Genomic DNA, 27,772 nt, shown 5'->3' on the forward strand with positions numbered 1-27,772 from the left:
GCTCTCCGAACGTTGCTTAGCACTTGTGTTAGAGATAGCTCTGAGTTCACCCAAACCCATTCATTTTCGCCTTTGGGTTCACAATTAGACCACATTTCCCAGCCTCCCTTGCAGTTCAGTAGGTCCATGTGACCAAGTTCTGGCCAATGGGAGGTGGCAGAAGTGATGTATGACTTTTCCAAGCAAGGCCCTTAACAAGTTCCCTGGACAGTCACCTGTGCTCTCTCTTGTTCCACCTTTGAGCTGAACGAAGCTGACTCCAAGGCAACTTTCTTAACCTCTCTGTTCCTCAACTGCCTGATCTCTAAAATGGGGGCAAACATAGGATCCACCATCGGACTTGTTTTCAGGAACATTTAATGAAGTAAAAACAAGACAGTAGAACTTAGCGGTTGACCTCATGGACTGTGAAATCAAGGTTCAAGGCTTTGCTTCATAGTTATGAGACTTGGGGCAAGTTTTTTAAACTCTCTTCATCTATTTCCCATTCTTGAAAATGGGAGTAACTAATACTCACTGGTAGTAATGTGGTGGACATAATTAAAAATAAAGATATAAAATGATTAGAGCATAATAAGCCAGGCATCTAGTGAGTACTACGTAAGTCCTAGCTGCTACTATTACTACTGCTATGATAGTAATTACTGTGCTTAGAAGGGTGTCTGGTGCATAGTACTATTCACAAATGTTAACTATCATCATTACATTCTGTAAAATATGTGCAACAATAGAATCTACCAGAATTAAGTGAAATAATGGGTATAAAGCCTTACCGTGGTACCTAGTATTGAAAAACCATAAGGCTTTAATAACCTCCTATTCAATGCCACATGTGCTCTGGTGGAAAAGAAGGCTCTGAGGGTCAGGACCAGGCACTGGGCATGGATGACGTGACAAAGGTTGTAGAGACAAGTGGGTGAACGCACCAACACCAAACTTCACCTTTTCCATAATATGATCTTGGCACCACCCAGTTCTGGACTTTGACCAACCAGAATCAGGAGGCAATCCAGAAGCAAGGATGGATAGGGTTCTTAACGCAGGACCTTACACCCGTAATGTGTCCCTAGGTAGGACTCAGTGGGTCCAGGGACTTGGATAGGAAAAAAGAACAACTTTATTTCCGGTAGCCTCTAACTGTAATCTAGCATTCCCTTTAATTATAAATGTAAGCAGCAAATCACTGTAGAATTACCACTACCTGTGACTTTGTCACCAACAGAGACCACAGAGTTTTTTAGTCACATTACAATTGTCACAGATATCTCAAAATATCATGACGCTTGTCACTATTTCCAAATTACAGTAATTACTAGACTTGCTTGTTATTTAATGTATTAATAAAGCAAGCAACAGTTTTACTGGATTACATCTATTATTTTAGTAAATGCATTTCAATATACATGGTTTCCTTAGTGATCTTAAGTATTTCAAATTATGTATTTTAAGACTATTCTTCATAAAGGCCCATAGTTCTCCTCAGATGCCAAAGGGGCTCATGGAACAGAAAATGTAACAGCTCCTTGGTCTAGGGTCTCAAGGACCCTCAGTCCTATACACTCAAAGAGGCTAGGTCGGGACTCCGGACACCTGCTGGTGATCACCCAGGTGTCTTCTGGCAGGTGTCCTCCTGGGCCCTCCACTACTATGTCTATAATGAGGAGCTAATCACATTTTCCCCAAACCCTCTGGAGGAGGCCTGTAAGGGTCAAAGGCGGTGCTGAATGTGAGGCTACTGGCTGAAAGGAATAGGTTCTGTACAAACTTGGGACACTAACCATAGCATCCTTTGGAAGTTTAACAGATCCTTCTCCTGATTCCTCGTGGCTGTTCTGACTGTTGCTCCCAGGTCCCCCTCCTAGGTGCTGCAGAAGGAAGGTTGCCGAGAACTGCGGGAGACGGAAACCATTGGAGGCACTGCTGTCATACTGCGAGCTGGATCCTGGCTAGACCCCTTGCTAACTCTGTGGCTTTGGACAAACAGTCTCACCCCTCTGAGCCTCTGTTTCCTCTTCTTTATGATGGAGAGAATGACAGTGAAATAAGGAAAACTGTGCCGAGTGCAAAACAGAGTGCCTGGCATGTCACCACAGTGTGACCACAGTGGAGGGCTTGGTGAAGCACAGTGGTTGGGATGACAGTAGAGATGGTTACTGTCATCATTATCACATTGTGGCAGGTATTTAATTCTCATGGAATATCCATGTGTGCCTCACATTTCCCAGACCCCTTGTAGTGGGCGGGACAAGTTTTAGCTGGCAGACTATGGGTAAAGTGATGGGTGTCATTTCTGTGCTGAGACAATGAAAAATACAAGAGAGATTCCCCATTCTCTTTCCTCTTCTGCCACATGGATGGCGGAGGTGCGTGTTGACACAGTGGAGCCACAAGATAGAGCAGCCTGTATCTCTTGATCACTAGGAGGGAGCTACCCTGGAGAGTCACCCTATGCTCACTGGACTGGTCCCCATGAGCAAGAAATAAGCCTTTGTTGGGAAAGCCATTGAGATTTCTGATTAACCTGTTACTTCAGCATAGCCTAACCTCTCCTGACTAATATATTAACTAAGAAAACCATGAAGAAGCAGATGACATCTACAACATCTAATGATGACAATGGCTAGGTCTACATGAGACACACCTAGAATTCAGCACCTTCTGCTAGGACGTGAGCAGAAAATCCATTTGCAAGGTCTGGGCAGAATCTAGTCCAAAAACTGAATGTAGTCCAAGGCGAGATGCTCAGAGGCCACTCACTCTAGTGTCTATGTACCATCTGAAAACCCTGCTGACCCAGCATATCATTTACTCATTGCAACTCAGGAAGCCTCTTGAGATACCATGTTTACAGACAGTACCCACATTAGCTGAAACCACTAAGCTGCTACTTCTATACACCATTCTCTCTCCTTCTCTCCAAAGGTGCAAGGAGCTCTGAGCATTGCAAAGAGCTCTCAATATCCATGTGGCTGCCAGTGTGTAAGGAGGAGTGGGTGTAGGACTAGAATTCCCATCTACGGCACTGCTGAGGACAGTACAGGGCCAAAGTACAAAGCGTAATTAACATATTTCAAATCAACATGTAAAACGCGTCAGCTGTTTGAGTATTAATATTTTTACAAACTAATTACATTAGAATGACAAGGCCAGGAAGACACTAAAAGAGTTTACTAATTTTGTTCCACTCCTCTTGTTTAAGTGGCTACATGGATTACCACTTTATTCAATTTTTATTTTTTAAATTTACCAGAAATGATCTAAACACCACACTATTTCACAGCTATCATCATTTATTCATAGCTCAATAGAGGAAGGCAGAATAGCAATAACTCCTTTTTTTCTCCTCCTAATTGTCATTCTGGTGAGGTAAGTGGAATGTCAGTCTCTAGTCAAGCTACATTAGTGCCGAGAATCAGGCACAGTCACAAAGTTTCTCCAAAGTGTGCTAGCATCATTTGTCACGAGAGGTTTGTGCTGAGCAATCAGACTTTAACCCAAGGGGGTTTTCAAGCCTGCTTCCCCCATCTTAGCTGGGCTGGTGGCTCAGAAGGCAAATTGCCTAGAATCAAACACTAACTCTGCCTGTTAGCCGTACAGCCGTGAATTGATCCCATCAACTCTTCCGAGCCTTGGTTTTCTCACTCATTAAATGAAGGTTATGTGGATACTCATCCGCCCAAGCCTGTTGGAAAGAATAAATGAGGTAATCTATGTAAAATGCTCAGCACTGTGCCTGGTAGACAGTGGACATTCAATAAATGTTGGCTACTGTCACTGCCACCACCGCCGCCATCACGAAGAGTCTCCTTTGCTGCTGTCCCTACCGTCAGGTGCCGATCCACATGTCTGACAGATTTCCCAGTTCTCCTCTCCTCTTCCATCCCTCACCCATAAACACAGTCAACCCAAAGCAGTCTTTGCTGTTTGCCAAATTTGGTTCAGATTATTAAAATATGCCATGCAGCATGGTACCCAGGTATACGGCACCCGATGCCTCTTACTGACCTTAGAGTTAGGGCACGGGGATGTGGGAGAGGAAGATGCATCATCTGAAATTCTCCCGAGTCTTCCTGGAGACTTGTCACTCTCCCTAGGTGTTCACTCTCTCCCTTGAACCCATCTCTATTTTAGAACTTGGCTAAAAGCATCTGTTCACCCGTCTGTGTATTTTACTAGATCACAGGCTCCATGAGAGCAGGAGATGGGTCTTACTCATTTTATGTGACCAGGGTCTAAAAAAGTAGCGGTTGAATAGTAGCTGCTCTTTCAGCTTGTTGCATCAGTGTGTGCTCCTCCAAAGAGGTCCATCTGCTAATACATATATAGTCCGTGCACTTCCAGCACCTCTGAGCCCAGTCTGGATTCCAGCCACAATCCCTCTTCCCTCCTCTTCACTAGACCCAGTAGTTCCATGATTCTCTCAGGGGGACCCACAGTTCCCTATTTGGAGCTTCTCCTTTTTATCTGATCCTTTATAAACCTTTGCCTTTGGCTTTGGTTTCCACAATCAACCAGTTGCACTCCCACCACTTAGGCTGATTCTGAATAACCCAATACTCCCCCTCAACTGTCCCATCTTTAACCCTTCTCCCATCTCCTCCATGGAAGCCCTACCACCGTGGATCAGTCCATTTCTCCTTTGCCATTGACAAAAACATGCTAAACCCTTGGAATTATGCAACATTACAGGCACTGACAGGCTGGAGCCTCCGCTGTTCAGTCTAATTTGGTGCATCGAGTCTGAGAGCTAGAGTGAAATGTGAGCCCGGAGCACATCTTTTGATCTTAAATAGTCAGAAGGTTGGAATGTATAATGCTATGGAAATAAATGGTGTCAAAACTGTAGGGAATAATTTATGGTGTGGGAATGGGTTCTGTGATCACAGAGCACTCACAAAATCTTAAAACAGAGAGTCGACAAGGTTGGTTGAGCTGTGGCAGGGGAAGGCTGCAGAAGAGAGGATGGAGAAGAGGAGAGACTAGGGTTTTCTTGTGATGGTTGGAAGGTCCAGCCTTTGCCTCTAAGGTGAGAGGTGACTTCTGGTTTCAGCTCATCACCTTAGCTGACTTTGGGGTCTGAGAGTCACGGATGGGATTCCTGATCCCCTTCCTATAACCTCCCTGACTCATTTAATTAACCACCTTGATCCTCAATTTGCTCATCTGTAAAACAGGAAAAAAAATAGTACTCACTTCATAGGGCTCTTGTAAGGGTGAAATTAAATGAGATAAGGTATGTGAAATGACTTGTAGAGTGCCTGGCATATAGTCAGATGTTAATTAAAAGCTAGTGGACTTTTTTTTCCTTTGGTTACTATTTTTCATTAACCCCATTGCAATGTACAAATGGTGAGATTCTTCTAACATCCTCAAAACCTCACAGTAACAGAAACCAATTTTTTTTTCTGATATAGGCAGTAGAAAGAGAATTTTTTTTGACTGCTCACCTTCTCCAGGGACCCTTAATTAATTTCCATGGAGTAAGGTGCTTCTGGAAGACTCAAGAACAGATGCATCCATTTGGTTTAGAGGATATGAATTGGTCCTAGCTGGCACCTCTGCTCTTTCCTATTGTAGCACAGAATGAGCTTCCAACAACACTAATAAAAATAACTACAATGACTAGCATATGTGAAGGGCTATTTATGTACCAGGTAATATGTTAATTACTTCCCATACCTTCTATCATGGCTTTTCACCTTCACTAAAAAGCTGTAAGTTTCATTCTTTAATTATCTTCATTCTACGGAAGAGACAGACCAGACACACAAAGGTAAGAAATTTGCCTGAGTTTCACCTCTAGCAGGGACTGGAGATGGGAAATGCTGGAGCTAGGGTTTGAACCTAGGCATCAGACTCCACGACCTGTACCGACGACAGCTGTGTTCATGGTGGAACGTGCTCCAGCGCTGCAGTCAGACACTGATTCAAACACTGGTCCTGCTATTTAATTCTTAAGTAAGTCTGGTTAACCTACATCACCTCTTAGAGTCTCGGTCACCTCCTCTGTGAAATAGGGATGGTGACACTCATTTTAAAGATTGTTGTGAAGCTACCGTAGTGCTTGGCACGCAGTACACACGTGGTGAATGACGCCATGTGTTCACGGCTGCTGCTGTCAGGCTCAGCTCCCTCCCCTGGTGCTGCTGGATGTCAGCTTGCTGGACAGATCTCACTGGTCAGTCAGCCTCTCACCAGTGCCTCCCATCAGCATTCCCTCTTCTTGCTTATTTTTCCTCTTTAACACCCAATTCTACCTCTGCCCCCCTTATTCTCAGCACATGCAGTTCCCTCTGCTATTCACAGGGTATATGAAGGCTGCCAGGCATAACCTCTTTCAGTCTCTCCCTTCTTCAAATTCATTCGCACTTACTCTCCATCCTTTCTTTCTCAATGTCACATGAAAAATGTCCTTTCTCAGTCCAATTAATGCCATAGCTCTCTGGCACGGTGTTGAGCCCTGGTGACACAACGGTGAGCAAGGAAAGTGTACCCTCAGGGATACTGCTCACCTTTCAGCAGGTAAACCCCGTCTGTGCTCTGATTCACATCCTCGTATCTTCTGAGGCCCATTCTGCAAGCCTGTGACATACCCAAGCCCCTGCCACCTTCAAAATTCCTTCAAGCCAGGGAGCATCATTGCCTTGGCTCAAGCACTTGCCCCTTGAAAGGCTGGTCTATATTGTACTTATGTGTTTTCTCTTTCCATTTACTCCCTAAGCCATCCACATCTAACTTCTACTCCCGCCACCTATGTTGGGAAGGCTCTTGTTGAGGACACTAATGATTGTATACCTGCCAAACCCAGTGCCATCAACCCGATGCTCACTCTCCTCGACCCCAGTGAATCATTCAGTGCCCTGCTCCTTTCTTGTAACACTCTTCCCCTTCTGTTTCCAGGAGGATCTTGGTCTTGGTTTCTCCACGTTCGCTCCGATCACTTCCACTCTCTTTCACAGCTCCCACACCCCTTTCACGCCTATTCCCTGAACGTGCAAGCTCCTTCCCATCTGTGCCTTTTCTCGTGTTCTCTACTTTTCTTGACTTCAAGGCTTCAGTCTGCATCTTACTGGAGGTAATATCCTCTGGGAAGCCTCCATACATATCCCATTCCCATCTAGGCTTACTTATGTCTGAACCCAGACCCCAAACTTAAGGAATATGGAGCAGGGTTGATGGACAGGGCTTTGCTCTCATGAGAATGCTGGTCACCACGAAACAAATGACCTTATATCATTTATGATATATCCCCCCCACAGCGTATTGGAGCGTATGTTCTTTGAGGGTAAGATTATATGTCCAAGTCATGTACGTATCCCAGTGCCTAGTGCTTTGCCTAGTATAGAATAGCTATCACTTAAATGCCCATCAAATTTTAAAAAGGCCAACCATATCTCCAACTGAGAATTCTCGGCCCTTGAATTAAGACCTGATTACTTTTTGCAGGTTCTTTAAACATGCTTTTGAGCTGGCTTCAAAGACAGGGAAGACTATCAAAGTGTGATTGGACAAATTAGACAAGGGCAAGCATGCTCTTTGGAAAGTACTGCTGATCTTCAGATGGATCTTGCCCTTAATGGAGAGAAGAGGGCCATGGACTCCAACATGAATTAAGCCATGTAAGTAAACGCCTGCCTGCTTAGGTTCTGGGTCAGCCATGATGCAAAATCATCACAGCAAGTTTTCAAAGCCACAGGTCTCAAAAGAAACTTCTAGTTGTTTATTTATTGTCTTACTTTTACACAAGAAATAAAGTACGGGGATTGTGTGAGGAAGCGAAATAACAATTGTGGATCATCTGCTCTGTGCCAGGTACTGTCTTCGGCATTGCACACAGATTATCAAATTTTTAAATTCAAATCAATCCTTTGGGGTGGTGTGCATTATTGCCATTTTACTGATAAGAGACCTGTTTAGCATTTAAGCGACTTGCCCGCAGGCACATAACTTGTAAATTGTGGACCCATGATTCATATCTCATCTCTAAGACTCCAAAGCTCATGCTTTTTCCACTGTAATGCTCTTTGTGCAATAACTCAACTGTCCCTTGTAAAATGTTCTGGCTTCTGAAGTGACTTGAAATGGCCAGGACTGGTCTTTTGTTCACAGCAAAAGAAATTCAGCCCCTTCTCAAAAGTGCTGGTTTCTCTCCAAATGGGCCAGAGTATTCTAAAAGGCTCTGTAGCCCTTGGATCTGCTTTTCTGAGACTCAGGTTTGAGACAGGAAAAATATATGATTCCTTGGCCCGGGGTAAAAATCTCTGGATGGAAACAGAGATTGGTGGAAGCAAGATTCCACGTATGTCTCCCGAAGGCCACTGGGTTTAGCCACCAGCACTGTTTCCCACTGCAATTATTTGGGATAGTAAAACTGTAATATTAATCAATCTCAGTTCGATTGCTTTGCCATGAAATAGGAGCAGGCCAATTTATCAAAATTGAGGCCCTCCACTGGGTTTATACTGCCATTAAACTATCAACAGGAAATCATTTAAGGTGAGGCAAAGAACCAACTGGTAACTGAAAAGAAATGATTTTTTTTTTAAGCATCCTCTCCTGCAGCCTCCTTTGTTTGGCTGTCAGCATAGCCACTGTGGGGCTGGGTCTCAGATCTCAGTGTTACCCTGCAGCTGGAGGTGGAGAGAACTCAGACGTAGGCATTTGCAATCCAGTGGCTGCGCCCAGGTTACTTGGTTCTCCCTCAGCAGGGCAAGCTGCGTGACGGTAAACAGGGGGGAGATGTGTATGCATTTGTGCGATAAAACAGGCTTAATGATTCTGAAGGGGAAAGAGTCCAGGAGACATACAGTAGCAACTCAGGAACAAAATGGAACCATGCAGGGCCAATTAATGTGCAAATATGTGTTTGCTGAACTTGCATTCCATTCATCATGTGGACATGGAAATTGGGCCATTTATCTGTTATATTATGTATGTGACATCTTAGTTTGGTTCTTACAGGCTGCTCGGGGACAAAGGGCCATGTGCTTTGTGGCTAGCAGAGGGAATTTAAGATAAATTCTTCAGCTGTCATAAACATTGCTGGGCAGAATTTGGTCAGAAGATAAAGCTCTTTCCTCTGCAGGGTTTTAACATTTCTCAACAGTCCATGTGCCATCTTATTAAAACTGTGTGTGGTACAGGGAGGGGTGGCATATGCCATGAAAAATTATTGGCACAAACAGCTTACTGTCATGTTTTCAAAGTCCAGATTTAGCAAACGTTATTCACATATTCACTGTCAATCTGCAGAGAGAAAGGGAACTGGCAAAGCCATTCATTCTCACTGATTCTGTGGGTTTTTCATTCTTCTTGTCTCCCTTTAACCAACGTCTCCTCGACAGGTGGGGTTTGTTCTGCTTAAATTACAACTGTTTGTCTGTACTTAGGGAAAAAAAGAAAGTCATTTGAGAAGGAAAAGAACCTCACAGAAGCACCTTCCCAGAGCCACTATTATTTACCTAACAGAACATGCCGTGAATATGGAACATGCACTAAATAACGGTGATCGCTTGCTTTGATGAATTGCCATTAGAAATTCAATTAATAAAAGGTTATCTCCCTGCAGTAGTGCAAAAAATATGATCTGGCTGCAGCAATTACAATTTAGCCTTAGAAACCATGGTTAGGAGAACGGAAAAGTTGTGTGTTTTTTAAAAATCCTGTTCCATCTGGGAGATAGGAGTTGGGAGTAAAAATGAATGAATGAATAAATGCGTGATGAATCGGTGAGTTTAGGCTATTTTTGATCTACAGTTTTGTCTACGTGCTGAAAGTTCTAGACTTCCTCATTCCCCTTTTTTTCATTATCCTGGTTTATACTTTTTATGTTGTTTTCTTTTTCATTTTTGCTGTTTCTCTTTTTTAACCAAGTGGATTCACTTTTTTTTCTTGGTATACAAATTATACATTATAAAGTACACACATCTTAGGTGTAGAGCTCCATAAATTTTACATGTGATGGTAACCTATGTAACCATATCTAGATGAAGGCATTGAATATTCCCATCGCCCAACGGGCTCTTTTGTCCCCCTACTGAAAGGTAACCATGACTGTTACTTTTATCACCAGAAGTGGGTGCTCATTTATATGTAAATGAAATCATACAGGGTGTTTTTTTGTTGTTGTTTGTTTTTTTGCGGTACGCGGGCCTCTCACTGTTGTGGCCTCTCCTGTTGTGGAGCACAGGCTCCGGACGCGCAGGCTCAGCGGCCATGGCTCACGGGCCCAGCCGCTCCACGGCATGTGGGATCTTCCCGGACCGCGGCACGAACCCGCATCCCCTGCATCAGCAGGTGGACTCTCAACCACTGCGCCACCAGGGAAGCCCCAGGGTGTATTTTTTTAACCCCACATTATATCTCTGAAATTCATGAAGGCTATTTCATATATCCATTGATGATTCTTTTTGATTACTATCTTGTATTCCATTGCATGAATATAGCCCAATTTGTTTATTTATTATCCTGTTAATGGGCACTTAGTTTGTTTCCATCTTTTGCCTATGAGAAATAAAGCTTCTATGAAAATTATTGTATACATCTTTTGGTGGACATAAGCGCTCATTTCTCTTAGGCACACAAGCAGGAGTGGAATTGCTAGATCATTAAACATGATCTCACCAATGTTTAAAGTACTGCAATTCTCCAAAACTCCATTTTTAAATCTGAAAATAGTGATAACAAATATCCTGCCATGTGTGATTTCTGTGAAATTGAAAAGGGGCAACATATGTAAAGGTGTTTTACTGTTGATTGTGTGTTTTAAACTGCCAAATGTGGCACAAATGTGAGACTGTGCTGGGGAAAGGAAGATGGAAAATCACAGGAAATAGGCATCTCTCCGTGGTGCTGACCCCAGTGCACTGAGACATATTCAGGTGTGATCTAGAAAGCAGAATCAGCCCTTAAGGAGAGCCAGAGCTAACATTTATCAACACTCACTATGCACGAAGCCATGATCTGGGTGGTTTACATGCTGTTATCCATATACTGAATATATTCATATATTGAAATTCTATCCCCCAACGCGATGGTAGCAGGAGGTGGGGCCTTTGGAGGTGATCAGCCCTCAGGAATGGGATTAGTGCCCTTATAAGAAGAGACACGAGAGCTTGCTTCCTCTCTCTGCTTTTCTGCCACGTGAGGATACAATGAGAAGAATGGCTATCTGCAAACCAGGAAGAGAGTCCTCACCAGACACCAGATCTGCTGGTACCTTGATCCTGGACTTCCCAACCATCAGAACTGTGAGTAATAAATTTCTGTTAAGTCACCCAGTCCATGCTATCTTGTTATAGCGGCCTGAACTAAGACACATGGTGTGGCCGTTAATAGCCAGCCCTGCCAGACATGATTACAGATCCCAGCTCTGTCACCCATTAGCTGAATGGTTCTAGGAAAGTCACCGAGTCTTTCCAAGCCTCAGTTTACTCTTCTGTGAAATGGGGATTATAATAGCTCATACATCCCAAGATTTTTGTGAAGCTTTCATAAGATGATGTATGTGAAATCTTTACATAGTGAATGGTATATACTAGGTACTGGATACATGGAAACTGGTCCTCTGTGTGGAGTAAATCAAAAAAGTAAACACTGACATTGCCCTTTTAATGCTCTCAGCAACCTCATGTGATGTGTATTGCTGTTCTCACTCTGAAGATGAAAAAAGGAGCTTTGAGTAGATACATGACTGGCTTAAGTAACTGGTCACAAGATCATTGGGAAGCAGGTGACACCAGTGGCTCCTGACCCCACCCCATCTTTCTGCTTCCTGACCCTCCTCTCTTCCCACTGATCTACCTCCCTAGGCATCTAAAATAACATTTACACCATTAATGAACCACAGTTCCTAGAAAACTTTTGCACACCAAGTCATCCTATTCAAGAATGTAGACATTTGAACTGGAGTTTCCACTCTTGCAATGATCTCCCCTTACATTTTGTAGAACACTGTCAGAATCCGCCTCTGCACTCCTTATTCCATATCACCCTCCAACAACCATGCGACGGGTCAAAAGGAGCTGAATTATCCTCGCTGAGTGCATGAGAAAAGTGAGTCTCAGCAGTTACAGTGATGCACGATGTCACACAGAACCCAGGGTTGCTGAGGCCCAAGTAGATGCTCTTTGCTCTACACATCTCGTAACCTAGAAGGAGGAGAACAACGGCTCCGTGGCCCTGGATATATTTTGGAGTACCCACTAAGTGATGCCACATTCCCCATGGATGGTCACCTTGCTGGTGACCTCTGACCAACATCTTTTTAAATTCTTTACCTGTTGCCAGCATCAGCCACAGTTCCCTTAATGCCGCAGAGGATGAACAGGGAGAGGAAAAAGACGGAGGGAATGGAAACCACCAGAGAGACAGATGGAGGTCTCACTGCCAAAGCAAGGGCTGGTCTGAATGGAGCTAGAATCATAATGTGTATATACAGACTCTGGAGTCACCAAGACAGGAGCAAGAGGAGATCCAAATTTGAAACCATCAGCCGCCTTTACCAGGCTACTCAGTACACACTCCATAAAGAGTACCAGGGGTGACCTGGTCAGCCCCAAACCTAGCGCCGTGGAAACCACACAACTGACAACACACCAGACAAACCGCCAGGAGATTGTGCAGAGCACAACTGCAACCAGAATACCCTCTTCATTCCATCGCAAAAGAAAACCGTTTCAAAATGTCCTCCAAAGGGACAGCAAAGCCATGTTTCCTACCTCAGCTTCGCTGGCAGCCAGGCTTGCCGAAACCTGCAAGTTAAAGAAAAAAAAAAGACATTAGTATTGATTCAACAAGAAGGTAATTGGATTAATTGTCTTTTTAAAGGAATTGGCATCAATAATTTGTTATGACCCGAGGGGACAATGGGTGCGAGACACACACACACACACACACACATACACACACACACACACAGAGGCACTCTTTCTTCTAGCAAGCACAGGAGCAAGATTTGTTTTTCCAGTCCTGTGTATAAGGTGAAGAGGATAATTAATATTTTCAACACATTATAACAACCTTGCCAGGAAGAAAAAAGGGGGAGGTCTGTGTGCAATGCCCATGCACTGATAATGATTAAATGAACACCGAAAAAGCAAAGCCATTGAAGACATTGAGGGTTTTTTTTCCCCTTGAAGTTTCGAGTCAGTGTTCTGAGAAGGTAAAACTTCAAACTACAGCAACCACAGCCTTCTGTTTCCAAAATGCCTCAAAATATTGTGAACTAAAGAGTGGTGCCAGGCGTTGTGCCAAGCTCTATGTCATCCCCAGAGCAACTTTCATTATCCCATTTCATAGATGAGAATATATTGGGGTTGGAAGAGTAGTTAAGTAATTTTTTCAAGCTCAGAAATTTATTCAGTAGAGGAAGTTAGATTTAAACACAAGATAAAGTCATATAGACTTTCAGGCTCCTACCCACACACAGCCCATTCTGTATTAAAGGATTTGATTTTGGAATAAAGGAATAAAGATTCCACCCATGATATTCATATATGCCTAGAAGAGATCTCCTATCTAGGGGCAGATAAGGTGTTTTTTTTCCCTGATAACTCCAGGAACTCTCCACCCTGCAACTTTCTACTTATACCTGAGGTTGACCAGCCATCCTCAGCCATATTTTCCTACCAGTTGGCTCTGAACTGAACTGTGTCCACCCCCACCACAAATTCATGAAGCTCTAACCTCCAATGTGATGGTATTTGGAGGTGGGCCTTTGGGAGGTAATTAGGTTTAGATAAGGTCATGAGAGTAGGGCCCCCTGGACAGGATTAGTGCCCTTATGAGACACCAACAAGTTTGCTTCCTGTCTCTCTCTTTCCACCTGCTCGTACACGAAGGAAAGGCCATATAAGGACACAGCAAGAAGACAGCCACCTGAAACCCAAGGAGAAGCTCTCACCAGGCACCAACCCTGCTGGCTCCTTGATGGTGGACTTCCAGCCTCCAGACTGTGAGAAACAAACTCCTGTTGTTTAATCCACCCAGTCTATAGTGTTTTGTTATGGTAACCAAACTTAATAAGACAAGCAGATACCAGCTCACAACTGTGAATCCAACTAAGGGCTTAAGAATGCATGGGTTCCTGAGTTAGATGAACAGTCCCTGTAGCTCACACTGGTCCAGCTCCCAGCACTCCCTCCCCCATGCTCACCCCCAAGGTATCAGACCAGCCCTCACTGAAGCCATCAGCCCCAGAAGTAGCTCAGGCAGTGCCTGCTGCCCACTGGGCAGCTTTCACGCGTCATTAGCCTCCTAAACGGGAGGCTTCAGACTGACCTCAGCCAAGAGGATGCATTAGCTGTGGCCTGTGGCTTAGCAAGGCTTATCCCAGGGCCAGCCCTGGAGAAACTTCCAAGGTGTGATGAGTGTCAGAGCCCAGGTCCTCCCCTCCCCTCCCTTCCCTCTGTCCTTTCAGAGCTGGGGCTGGGAGAGCAGCTGATTCCAAAGCAAGTGGCCACATTCATAAAGCACAAGTGCAGAAGATCCCTTGCTACATAACTTTTTGTGTGTGTGTGTGTATGTGTGTGTGTATACATCAGCATTTCCCTGCTGTAAACCAGTAGGAATTTGTGAGGCAGAAGCATGCTATTCAACAGCTACAGGTCTCCAGCAGCACATGGGCAACACCACTCTCCGCTGCCCTCTCTAATTTCCTCCTTCAGAATCTTCGTCCGTGTCTCCCAACTTGTGCATTTTGGGTCACACGGCCCCTTTCATTCCTCCCTATTAGGCAAGCCCACTTCTTACATCTACCTTAGATAAACACACACCAACATAAAGAGGCATAGACATGGCTGATTACTGAAGCATTGTTCAGGATAACAAGACATTTCTAAAACATTTAAGTGTCCACAGACAAAAGAATGGCTAAAATACAGGGTTTGAACACTCCAATGCCTCCAGGGGCCAAGCAAGTAATAAAAGTATATAAAGTGAACTACCTGCCAGACAATAGGGAATGGTGAGGTCTGTGGGGAAATACGAGATGCCTACTTTAAAGCCATTTGCATTCAATTTGTAAGGGCAAAATATGGTTCCAGCCAAACACAACACACATGTCATCTGGATGTGGCCGCTAGGCTGCCAGTTTACCCTCCTCTAAGCCAAATCAACTATGATCCAGCCATATTATATAATATTATGCAGCTGCTAGAATAAATGGGGTGAATCCTAATGTTTTGACATGAAAAACTCAACAGTACATACTGCTGTTGTTTTTTTTAAAGCATGACATTTATTCACTTATTTATTTATGGCTGCATTGGGTCTTTGTTGCTGCGCACAGGCTTTCTCCAGTTGTGGAGAGTGGGGGCTACTCTTCGTTGCGGTGTGTGGGCTCCTCATTGAGGTGGCTTCTCTTTGTGGCAGAGCATGGGCTCTAGGCACAAGGGCTTCAGTAGTTGTGGCACACGAGCTCAGTAGTTGTGGCACACAGGCTTAGTTGCTCTGTGGCATGTGGGATCCTCCAGAGCAGGGTTTGAACCTGTATCCCCTGCATTGGCAGGCGGATTCTTAACCACTGTGCCGCTAAGGAAGTCCCTACATACTGTTAATGGACAAGAAAAGTTGGAGAGCAGCACACATATGATGATACCAATATTCTAAAAAAGTAACTGAAGTATATATATATTATATATTCCTGTAACCTGGCAGGATCCATGAGGCCTTCCCGGGACAGAACTCTCTCGTATATCCTCTGCTTTAGCCCCTCTCTGAAGTACCTAGATAACAGTATCTGATGCCCATTCCTTAGTTGTTTTACAGATGCTAAAACCCCCACCAAATGGAAGAAGTTAACTAGTTACTGACTGTGAGCACGTAGCCCCCAGACCTACTGGAGCCTGAGGATTGATAATGTTAACCCTATGACATCACACTGTTACTTCACCATCAACCAATCAGAGAATTGTGCAGGAGTTGATCACATACCCTGTGACTCCCCTTCATCACCTGGCCTTTAAAAATGTCTCCCTGAAACCCAACAGGGAGTTTGGGTCTTTTGAGCACTAGCTGCCCTGGACTCCTTGCTTGGTGCCTATAATAACCTCTGCACTTTCCCTCACCACAACCTGATGTAGGTAGATTGGCCTGACTGCACGTGGGCAAGAGGACCCAAGTTTGCATTGGTAACATTCCTCCTTCCACACTTACTCCCCCACCACACACACACAGATGTATGTCTAAAAAATATCTGGGAGGAGGAATTTCCTGGTGGTGCAGTGGTTAAGAATCCACCTGCCAGTGCAGGGGACATGAGTTCAATCCCTGGTCCAGGAAGATCCCACATGCCGTGGAGCAACTAAGCCCACATGCCACAACTACTGAAGCCCATGTGCCTAGAGCCTGTGCTCTGCAACAAGAGAAGCCACTGCCATGAGAAGCCATGCGCCACAATGAAGAGTAGCCCCTGCTCACCACTACTAGAGAAAGCCCATGTGCAGCAACGAAGACCCAACGCAGCCAAAAATTAAAAAAAACATTTTTTTTGTATCCTCTGGGAGGATACAAATCAAACCAACAAAAGTTTTACCTCTGAGGAGGAATTCATTGAGAATGCATCCATGTATTATTTGTCTAGTTAAACATAAATTTAAAATATGATAAAACTAAAGCTTTACAGTTCCTCAAGGTTAATAAGAGACTTTATAGAAATGCTGGCTTGTCTCACTGAAGAGAGGACTAAAAACAGCTCTCTCACCCATTCATATATCTGATGACACAGAGTAGAAGGTGGGTCATATGGTGATGCAGTAGGGAGTGGTGGGGCTTGTGGCCAATTGGAGATAAGCCACAGTTCATTTATGATTTAAAATTCTATGTATTAGATAAATCTATGAAAAGCAAATGTTGACATTTACTAGAATCCTCTACATACTGCATTCAGTGTCGATTTTATAGTCATAATTATGTTAGATTCACTTCCAACACAGGTAGCTCAGGGTTATTCAGGAACACGGCACCCACAGACCTCAGGGCCTGTCTGTCATCCACTGTGGCATGTTCAGCAGATAGAGAACTGTGGAGGCCAGCTGGGGAGGGAGTGAGGGTTCTTTAAGGGCTACGGGTGCCAGACTGAGGCATTTGGCTTTTATGTTGTCAGCAGCAGCCACCATCAGAGGGTTCCCAGCATGGGGGCTGATATGATTAGAGCCATGTTTGAGGTGGGCCATTCTGTGGACCAGCACTGGGCACAGAAGGGATGCAGGAAACTCCCGGCAGGACACTCCTTAGAGCTTTGTTCCAGCGATTTCCCATCCCTTTAATCATTTCCCTTCCTCTCCTTCACTTTCTCTACCTGTGTTTGAAATTGCAAAGGCCGACATTAAGGGTTTCCTCCTTGCTTGTGCCAGGAACTTGATGTACGTGATTCTTTCAATCCTCTCCTCAACCCTAGGGGCTGGTTCTCATGCCATTTTTTCGGACAGGGAAACTGGGGTTGGGAAGCTAAGTTCCTTTCCTACAGTTGGGACTGTCAGAGGCAGGGTTTGAACCCAGGTCATACTCCAAGACTGCCCTCAAAAACCACGCAGGGATTTTGCCCATGGAGATATGGACCCTTCCTGGGTCTTCCCACATATTAACAGGTATGAGAACGGAGTTAATGGATAGATGGGTGATCGTGGCTCAGGAACACCCACCTAGTCCTCCTCTGCACCTGTGTCTGAGACGCCCATCCCCATCTGGGGTTCTGATGCTTCATACTACTCAATCATCTGTGCTGAATGTGTTGGGTACCACTCTACCACTTCTGCAGTGGTAGTGGGAGACAGGTCCCTTCTGGTTGGGTGGGATGGAAACCACTCAAAAGAGCTTAAGAACACAAAAGAATGTTTTAGCCCATTCAACTGACAGAGTTCACTTTAAATGGATCCAGATAAGGATCAGCGAGGTTACATTACTTCTCTGGCAAGTGGTAGTGCAAGAAACGGGAACCCAGGTCTCTACGATTGGAGACTTTGCTCTGCAGTACTCCTATGCACAAATCCAGGGACTCAGTGATTGTGTGCTTTTCCCCGTCTAGACTCTAAGCCATCCCCGTCTCACTGAATGACCACTATTCCCTGCGTCCTGCTCCCTCTCGCCCCCTTCCTTCCTGCAGGAATCGCCATGAGGTCCCCATGGCTGTGCTGAACATGCCACACTGGCCTGCCAGGTAGGAAGATAGAATCGTCACATCCCTCCTCAAACACTACCCTGCTGGGCCTTCAGATTTGTATCCCAGCAGCAAATGACACCACCATTCACACCAAACAGTGAACCCTTTATCTGAGAAGTCAAGTGTCACCTAAACAGGCCTTCCAGGCCAGCAAGGATATTATTCATGCACCAGCAGTTTGGGGATTTCTTCTTCTCACACTCAAAGAAAAATGTATCCCTGTGCCCTGTCATCTACCAAGTTCGCCAGGCTGCCAGGTGTCCTTGGCTTTGACGGAACTATTTTATGGAAAGTTCTGACCTAGAACAACACCAGCATGAAGGTTCTCTTTTTCCACCAATTATCCCTCAATCTAGTCTCCTTTTTCAGTTCTGTAAGGACATCCCAGGGAAACCCAGAGCTTCCCAGTCACCCTCAGGCGTGAGAAGCCCAGTCTAGCTCAGTGCAAAACTCCTATCTCAAGTCCAATTTAACGCTCATCTCCTCCAGTCCCCCAACTGTGCTGGCAAGGCTTTGAACAGAGGGATTAATTGGGGAGAATGAATGGTCTTCTCCTTCTTGCCTTCTTCTCCCTTTGGTTTTCTGGTTTTAACAGCTCTGTCATTGGGTCTGAGCGGATGGATTAGAGAGAAAGGGCACATTCCTCTCCACTTGACCATGCAACAAACGAAATCATCTGCTATCAATGCTGATTACCAGGCAGTTCAATGGTCATAGGTGCCTTCTGTACAGATGTGCAAATGCTGGCACCTTTGCGGGGCACAGGTAGATTAGGGGCAACCCTGTGGGTGCAGGCCTCCTGTAATTGTCAGGGACACCAAAGCTACAGTAACAAATAGAACCAAATAAATAATGGCTTGACACACGGCTAGTCATCTCTTGCTCACGTAGCAGTTCTAGGTGGGAGAACGCGTTGGAGGCCAGCTCTCATCCACACAGTCATTCAGGGACCCAGGCTGAAAAAGGCCCTGCCATCTTTAATATGTGGCTTCAGGTCACCGTGACCAGAAAGCCAGAAGAGGGAGAATACATGGAGGAACACGAGTGGGTGGTCTTTATGGACCAGACCCAGGAGTGTCATGCATCGTTTCAGTTCACAGCCTGTTGGCCAGAGCTCAGTCACAGGGCCACACACAATGGCAAGGGGTTTGGACGTGCAGTCAAGCTGTATATCAGAGAGGAGAAGATAGTTTTGGAGAGCAGAGCTAGCAGGCCTGGCCACACCTCCTCGCTGCAGCACTGCCTTGCCAGAGATCCCTCTACACGGTTCCCTCATAGAAAACTCACCTCCACCTGACCTCCCCCAACTTCTCCGAGTGATGGAATTCTGGCAGCTAACAGTCTCCTGTCGCTGAGGTCGCCTCACCGTGCAGCTGGTCCTCTGGGGGACACCAGCCACAGGGCTCAAACCCAATCTTCTGTGGTATCCTCTGGACCCACAGGAAACTAAGAAGTCCTTTTGCAAGAGCAGAGATTAAAGCTGTCCCTTCCTCCATGCCCTCTCTCTCCTGTCTTCTTCTCCTCCTGCTTGAACAAGCAGAAAGGGGTGATAAGAAGCTACACCAGCAGACTGAGTCCTCTTCTTGCTGGCATCCCAGTGTCTACAAGAGATCCCTTTGGAGCTCAGCCTGACTTCAGGTTGACACTGGTAACTCCTCTCTCTCCTGAATCCTCTCTGATCTTCTCCTTATTTATCTAGTCAGTACTGATAACAGCAGAGGTGGCTTGTCCCCTCTCAAGGCGATCTGAGGAGATGGCTGAACCCATTGTGTCTGACCCTCTTTCAAGTGTAAGAGATGCTCAGCATTCCTCTGCCTTCACTTGGGGTCCTAACGATCTATTCTGGGATAACGGGAAATGTCTTAGTCACCTTGACAAAAGCACCCTGCAAAGGGTTGTGAATTTGTCACCAAATTGGGTCAACTCTTTCCTTGAACGGATTGAATCTCTGGGTTGTCTTCACTGGTGTAAACAGAACACCTTAAAGTGCTATCATCAAAGGGTGGTGAAGCAGCATGGAGCGTGTGGAATGAGACAAATGGGGTTCCTGCCACTCCGCGGCTGGGGGGGGCTTTGAGAAGGTCACTTCCCTGACCTGAAAGAGTTGATTTCTCTCTCTACTGCGCATAGGGAAACCCTGCCCCACGGTGGTGTGGATTCTGTGTTGTGTCATGAATAGTAAATACCAGCATGTCCAGCATCTACCTGCCATGTTTCACCCCCTGGACGACGCTAGGGACTCTAAGCAAGTTGTGGAGTTGAGTCTTGCAAACCTCTCCTCCCTCTCTCTAGGTATGTCATCCTGGGCATGTGTGGTGACTGAAATCAGCCACATATTCTTTGGTGCTTCTCCCGTCAAGAGGTGGGGTCTATGTTCCCAACCCTTGAACCTGGGCAGGCTCTAAAACTACGCTGACCAGGGGATTACGGCAGAAGGGATGTTGTGCCAGTTCTCGTCCAGCCTTAAAAGACTGGACGCTTCCACTGCTGTCTGGGGGACTCTCTGGGTGCCCTCAGCTGCGCAACAGAGGCCTGACTGCCCTGAGACCGCCATGCTGGAGCAGACACTTTGACCGACAGTATCAGCTGAGCCCAAACCTCCAGCCTTCCCGGCCAATGTGCCAGCCACCTCGGACCCTCCAGGCAGTGCATCTGCCAACGGACCACCACCAAGAAGCCTCAGTCAAACCACGCCCAGCACGCCCTGCCCAGATTCCTGCCCCACAAAATCTTGAGCTATAATGGATGGTTGCTGTTTTGAGCCATTAAGCTTCAGGGTACTTTGGTAACAGCAATAGATGATCACAACAAAAGGTACGTATCCTGTCTAAGCCTGTAATTTCATACTTACGAAAGAGAAAATATGTTTTTACAAGATTGTTCTAAGAATTAAGCAAAAAAATCTATGTTTAAAGTGCTTGACACGGTCCCTGGCACACAGCAAGCTGTTTTATCTCACAAGCATGTGTGCTGTTCTTTGTGCATTTCCACATGCAATAGTCTTTTTAATATATATACACATTTATTTATTTACTTTTGGCTGCTTTGGTTTTTTGTTGCTGTGCGCGTCTTTCCCTAGTTGCGGTGAGCGGGGGCTACTCTTCGTTGTGGTGTGCAGGCTTCTCACTGAGGTGGCTTCTCTTGTTGCGGAGCACGGGCTCTAGGTGCGTGGGCTTCAGTAGTTGTGGCACACGGGCTCTAGAGCGCAGGCTCAGTAGTTGTGGCGCACAGGCTTAGTTGATCCGCGGCATGTGGGATCTTCCTGGACCAGGGATCGAACTTGTGTCCCCTGCATTGGCAGGTAGATTCTTAACCACTGCGCCACCAGGGAAGCCCCCACATGCGATAGTCTTGATTTACTGTCAAGTGATGATTCTCAGAGCACTCAATTTGATTTCCAGATGGTAAAACGTATATGGATTGCTCTGGACTCAGAAATACCTGGGCTTTATAAATCCTTGTGCTGCCATTTACAAGCTGTGCGCATGACCAAGACAGAGTTACCTCACCTCTCTGAGCCTCAGTTTCCCCATTTGGAAAACAGATATAAAAATCTATCTCGCTGCCTTTTTGGCATAGATTCAATGGGAATGCCTGGCCTAGAGTTGGAGATTGAGAATGAATAACTGTAGTTTTGGTTAGTTTGGTGCCGTAACTGTTATAGTAGCAGCAGTCGTAACACTGATATTTTGAGCTCCACTGCATTTAATGGAGCAGGCTGTGAACAGACCCCCTAAAGGGGTATTTCTGAAAGCAGGCAGCTTCCCCTCTCCTCACCATCTCTCTCCTCTACTCTAGCCCCGGACTTGGTTCCAGCCGCGGAGCTGCCGGAACTCAGCCCAGATTTTTAAATGTGAGTGTAAAAAAGGAAAGAGCCCATTCACAGATGATATTCAACACCCCCTCTCTCCCCAAGCCAAATTCCGTAGGCTCCAGAATGTCCAATGAATAAACGGCTCTTAAAATTCTTCTAGAAAATGCACAAGTTTTCTCTTAATAATGCTGTCAGAAATGAAATATTTACATGCACTTGCTTCAAAATACTGGCAGCTTGTAACCTAAGAATAGTTTTACTTGTGGTGTTGAACAACTACCTTAGGTCCATCTTGTAGATAATTTTGAAAGGAGCAAGAGGATGCAGGGTAGAAAGAGCTGCAAGAGGGAGACTGAGTGGGGAGGGAGGGGCTGACAAGTCCCTGCCCTTGGTTTGCCCTTGAAGTTGGTGTATAAGGAAGGTTAAAGTAGTTCCAGCACTGGGTTGATGGGTGTCTGAGCTGTGATGGGCCCATCAGTCACCCTGACGTGTGCTGGCAAATACTGAGAGATTGTAAACATTATCTGAAGCTTAATTAGGAGGCGGACAGGAGGCTGGGTGGGCGTGAGGAGGGAGCGCTGAGGCTCCCTGTGGCCTGTCCCCACCCCACCCTGCATCCTGGAATCTTTGGGGAAAGTTGCCGCCATTCACATCTCCTTCCAAAGAACTCCTCGTTGCTTTTTTGAGGCCAGGCTGCAAGTTTTAAAAAGGCTCCTAAGATGGTTCTGTTTTCAAATTTAGCTCAGCAATCTGGAAATGCAGTTAAAGATCTTTAGAAACCCTCCTTCTCTTTGACCCAGCAACTCTGCTCCTGGGAATCATTCCTAAGGACGAATTGGAAATACATCAAAAGTCTGTGGCACAAAATAATGCTTTGTAACATTTTTGTAATGGAAAAAACAATTGGGAACAAGCTAGCTGTTCAACAATTGGAGATTGCGTCAGGGAGCTGAATCATCCCCTTTTCAGGAACCACTATATGACTACAGAAGTGATGGTCCAGCAAAGTTTGAAATAATACGGGAAAATGCTCATATATGAAGAAAAAAAACCCAGAACATGAATGACATAAATATTGTACTACCTGATCTCAGTTACGTTAAAGCATGAATAGAAGAAACAGGGGAAGGAAATGACAAAAAAATATATATTAACAGTGTTTTTCTTTGGGAGGTAAAACTGGATATTTCATTTTCTTCTTTCTCTTTTCTGTATTTTCCAAGTTTTCACTACTAAACAAGTATACAGAAAGTTATTCTTTAGACACCATCTAGTTCCTGCCAGTCTTTTCAAATATTCTACCCGTTTTCCTAACTATATCTTCCCCAGAGATTGGTGATTCTAGAGCAAAGCTGGGCTGTGTGACTCCAAATGGCACAAAACAGAGAGACAAGAAACCTAACATGATGAGTTTTGTGTACTTCATGAGTAAGGCACTGTGCTGGGACTTTGGTTACATTCCCTCATTCAATCCTCAAAGCCTGCCGGGTAGGCGCTATTATCACCATCTTATCAATGTTGCGGGAAGTAAGAGTCGGAATAAGTTAGGAAAATTTCCAGGCAATAGAACAGTTAAGAGTCAGTGTGGGAATGTAAGCTCAGGGTGGCCTGACTCCAAATCCCCTTCCCTTCCCTCCTTCATTTCAGTCCCAGATGGAGAGCAGCCCCAGTGGTGCCCTAGCGGGCACAGCCCTTCCTTCCAAAGCCCTTGTGGTAAGATGTAAATTGCTATGGAAACATCCCTGGATGCCCCAGCAACCCCCGCCATCTCAGCTCTTTCAGTGCCTGGAATTCCATAACTGGAGATGCTTTCCTTTAGGTTAGAGAGCTGCCATAACCCTTGTTTCTATGTGTGCTCTTTGAAAATGTGTATACTGCTGGGAGAGGTAACAGGGCGTAATGCCTGGACAAGAACAGGGTGGAGGTTGGGGAACATACCCTGACCTGGGGTGTCCTCATGCTGGGGAGAGGGATGCAGAGCACAATTTATAATGGGGGGTGGGGGGGACATTTATCGTTGGCGGTTGCCCAGCAGCTCATCCCTTTTCTTAAAAACATGTCAATCTCTATTCCAAGAAATTGCCTCTCCCCCATCCTGCGTAGTCTCAGCGAGGAAATGAAGTGGCCCTTTTCCCACTTCAGACGTTGAAAGGGCAGAGCCAGTGATTCTTAACGTTGGCTGCACTTTAGGGTCACAGGGAGTTTGACCAAAGGCAACTGTCCAGGATGCAGCCCTGGGCATTCTAAGCTCATTGATATGGGAAGGGGACTGGACATTGGTACTCACTGAAGCATTCCTGGTGACAGTGATGAGCAGATAGGGTTGAGGACCACTGGACCAGATGCCTCTTCTCAATATCCCCAGGTCAGCAGGGGGCACACATAACAAAGCACTGGCCCCTCTCTCCTGAGATCTCAAGCCTTTGAGTCAGTGACATGAGGGCAGAAACAAAGGGCTGGGGTGCTTTTATCCCATGGATGGTGGGGTTCTGCCAGAACCAGGTCTGCTAGGAGGATTTAGCTCTGGCCTCTTTCCAAGCTCTGTTTAGCTCTGGCCTCTTTCCAAGCTGGTTCTCCCACCTTCCTACAGATTCTGAGAGCCCCACTCCAATAGATTCCCTTTTGTTGAACCCAGGAGCAATAGAATGGGGTCATGAGGACCAGAAGGCAACATAAGAGGACCACATAGAGGCAGGCAGGAGAGCTCCAGGACCACTAGACCCTCCTGCTCGTAAATGGTAGAAATGACTAACCACCCTCCAAAGATTCATGCTCCCTCTTCCCTCATATGAAGTTACCAGTAGGAAATAGCTGCCCAGCCAGGGACTACATTTCCCAGGCTCCCATGTGTCTAGACAGTGCCATGTGACTAGTTCTCACCAATGGGATGTGACTGATAGTGATGTAAGTCACTTCCAGGCCAAGGAGCTTACAAGGCAGGTGTGCCTCTCTTTCTCCAAGCACTTCTGAATACATTTCTGAATATTTCCCCAGGCATTTCTAAATGTTTCTGGGGTCCTCTGAGGACTGAGAGGAGGGGAGTGCTGCAAGGGGAAGAAGTCTGGGTCCTGGAATCACCCTGTGGAGGGCTGGCAGGCCACCAGGGACACCTGCATTGGATTGCTATGGAAGCAAAAAAAAACTTTATTGGGTTAAAGGACTGTAACTGGGGGGTTGCTTTTTAACAGGGGCTGGTGTTATCCTAACTAATACATTCTGTTACTACTGGTGATGATGATGATGATACTAACAATAATATTGATACCTATAGCGAATGTTTGGGTTTTTTTTCTTTTCCATTATGGGTTATTACAGGATATTGAATATAGTTCCCTGTGTTATACAATAGGACCTTTTTATTTATCCATTCTATGTATAATAGGTTGCATCTCCTAATCCCAAACTCCCAATCCATCCCTTCCCGGCCTCCCGGCCCCCTTGGCAAACGCAAGTCTGTTCTCTATGTCTGTTGTTTGGGTATTTATAATATGCCAGGCTCTTTGCTAAGGGTCTTACCTGTAGTAAGTCAGTGGTTCTCAACCAGAGACTAATTTCTGCCCAGGGGACAGGTGGCAATGTCTGGAGACTTTTTTGGTTGTCATACTGAGGATAGGGGTTTACTGTTATCTAGTGGGTGGAGGCCAGAGATGCTGCGAAACACCCTACAAGCACAGGACAGATCCCTACAACCAAGAATTATCTGGCCCCAAATGGTACTAGTGTTAGAGCCAGAAAACCCTGTAGAAGCTCATCAAATACTAATCACCCTCAATTGCACACATTATCCCCATTTTAAAGACACAGAAACAAAGGCCAAGAAAGCATATGCTAGGTAACACAGCCGGTCAGCTTCAAAGCTGAATTTGAAACCCAACTGCCTCAGCCAGATGCCATCCTGCCTCTCTGCTGCCTGACCCCCAGGACTTCGCATCTCTGCTCTCTGTTGAGCTGGACTAATCCCAGACTGCTGGTCTCCCTTTTCCGAGGGCTCATTCGAACCGTCACCACCATCTCCCAAAGGGAGGACCTTGTTGCTACAGTTAAGGCCGTCATCCTCAAGGGAAATCACCAAGGCAGGCTCTGTGTGGTCAGGCACAGCTAGACGGTAAATGATTCAATTAGCTGGTCAGGCCTGGGGTCTGACTCAGGCTGAAATGGGATGCTGCCTGCCAAACCCATGGAAGCAGGGGGCAGGGCCGGCTGCACCCCAGGCCAGAGGTCTAGCATATTCCCCAGGTTTTACTCCTGTCACCCACCTTTGGGAAATTTAACTGTGCAATCCCTTGACTTTCTATAATCCCTCCAGCTATTCCCAGGTACTTCCCACACCTGGCTGGGAGATCAGAGTTGCCCAACTCCAGGACACAAAACCCAACCTGGGGCTGAAATGGTAAGTCTGCGGCTCCATCTCTCACCCTGGGGTGCCCACTCCCTCCCTGAGTTGTCCCCAGTCAGCTCACACCACCTCATCACTGCCTTCTCTCTCCACATAAGAGGTAACTCTGACATCTGCAGTCAACTTTGCTAGGGCAGTCTGATCCATAAACATATAATTCCATTACAGTGTGATAAGTGCTATAACCGAGGTGCCCGTAGTGAAGTCTCCTGGATCCAGAGAGAATAAGGGCAGAGAATAAGGAAGAGAGAAAGGGTTCTCAGAGGGAGGTGGCACAGAGCTAGGTCTTGGAGGATGGGTAGAAGTGCTCTGAGAAGGGGAAGGTGGTACCTGACCCAGATTCCTTTTATCAATCCAGCACATCAAACCCCCCAGCTGCTGTGAGTGTTGGCTGCCACCTTCTCTGGAGAATCACACCTTATCCAAAGATGCCAGAGAGGGGAAGCCCTGACCCCTCCCTGCTCAGGGGCAGCCTGCAGCCGGTGACTGACTGATACAGTGGTATAAACATACATTTCGCTTGCTCCAAGGTGTTAAAACCCTGTGGTGCTACTCACACCCCAGAGCTCCCCGTGGGATCAGGCTGAGGCTTGACTTCAGCCAAACCACATCTTTGCTGAGTGCCTCACCCTGCTGCCATTGCTTCTTTTTTTTTTTTTGAATTTTACTTTTTTATACAGCAGGTTATTAGTTATCCATTTTATACATATTAGTGTATCTATGTCAATCCCAATCTCCCACTGCTTCTTGATAGGTTCCTCCTCAGAGCACTCCTTCAATGCTCATTATTTGCACAAGGATCACATCTCAGCTCTGCCTCTAGAGAACCTGACTCAAGGCCAGGAGGGAGGGCATTTTAGGTTGTTGGGATGATACGGACAACGGTCTGAAGGCAAGCGCTCATGCGATTTTGGAAGGTCAGGAAGCTTTTTATGCAATATTATTAATAATAATAAAAAAGTTAACATTTACTAAGGATTACCCTGTAGGCTGCAAAAACAAAACTCTGTTCTCAGTATTTTTAAACATCATCTCAATCCTCATTGCAACTCTTAGATGCAGATTTTTATTGTTCCCAATTTTAAAAATAGTTTGATGTGAAGTAATTAGCCCCAAGGGGTACGGCTAATAAGTGGCAGAGGGAGATTTGACTTCAGGTGGGCCTAAGTACAGTCTCTGCTCTGCAGACATTATGTTCCAAGTCTTCAGAAAGTCTCAACACCTGGGCAAGACACCCTGCCTCCTTCACTCACCAATCCGCCCAGCAACGGACGGAGAGTTCCTTTAAAACACCCACACACAGGACACCACACTTGTAGTTTCTCTGTCACCTTTGAATGAACATATTCAATGACTCCTTTTAAAAGGACACAGTAATTACGGAGCCCAGATGAAAAGGACA

At 45.7% G+C, this 27,772-nt stretch overlaps 1 protein-coding gene across 25 annotated transcripts in view; it reads right to left on the reverse strand.

The window, feature by feature from the left end:
• Window positions 1-27,772, reverse strand: part of RBFOX1 (RNA binding fox-1 homolog 1) — a 2,180,200-nt gene that overhangs the window by 1,582,937 nt on the left and 569,491 nt on the right. For all 25 annotated transcript variants that reach the window (XM_067706699.1, XM_067706702.1, XM_067706687.1 and 22 more), the window contains exon 4: window positions 12,720-12,752. In XM_067706699.1, coding sequence (XP_067562800.1) covers window positions 12,720-12,752 — 33 coding nt within the window. The remainder of the gene's footprint in view (window positions 1-12,719; window positions 12,753-27,772) is intronic.

This window comes from Pseudorca crassidens, chromosome 15 (assembly GCF_039906515.1).
Source record: "Pseudorca crassidens isolate mPseCra1 chromosome 15, mPseCra1.hap1, whole genome shotgun sequence".
Lineage (NCBI taxonomy): Eukaryota > Metazoa > Chordata > Mammalia > Artiodactyla > Delphinidae > Pseudorca > Pseudorca crassidens.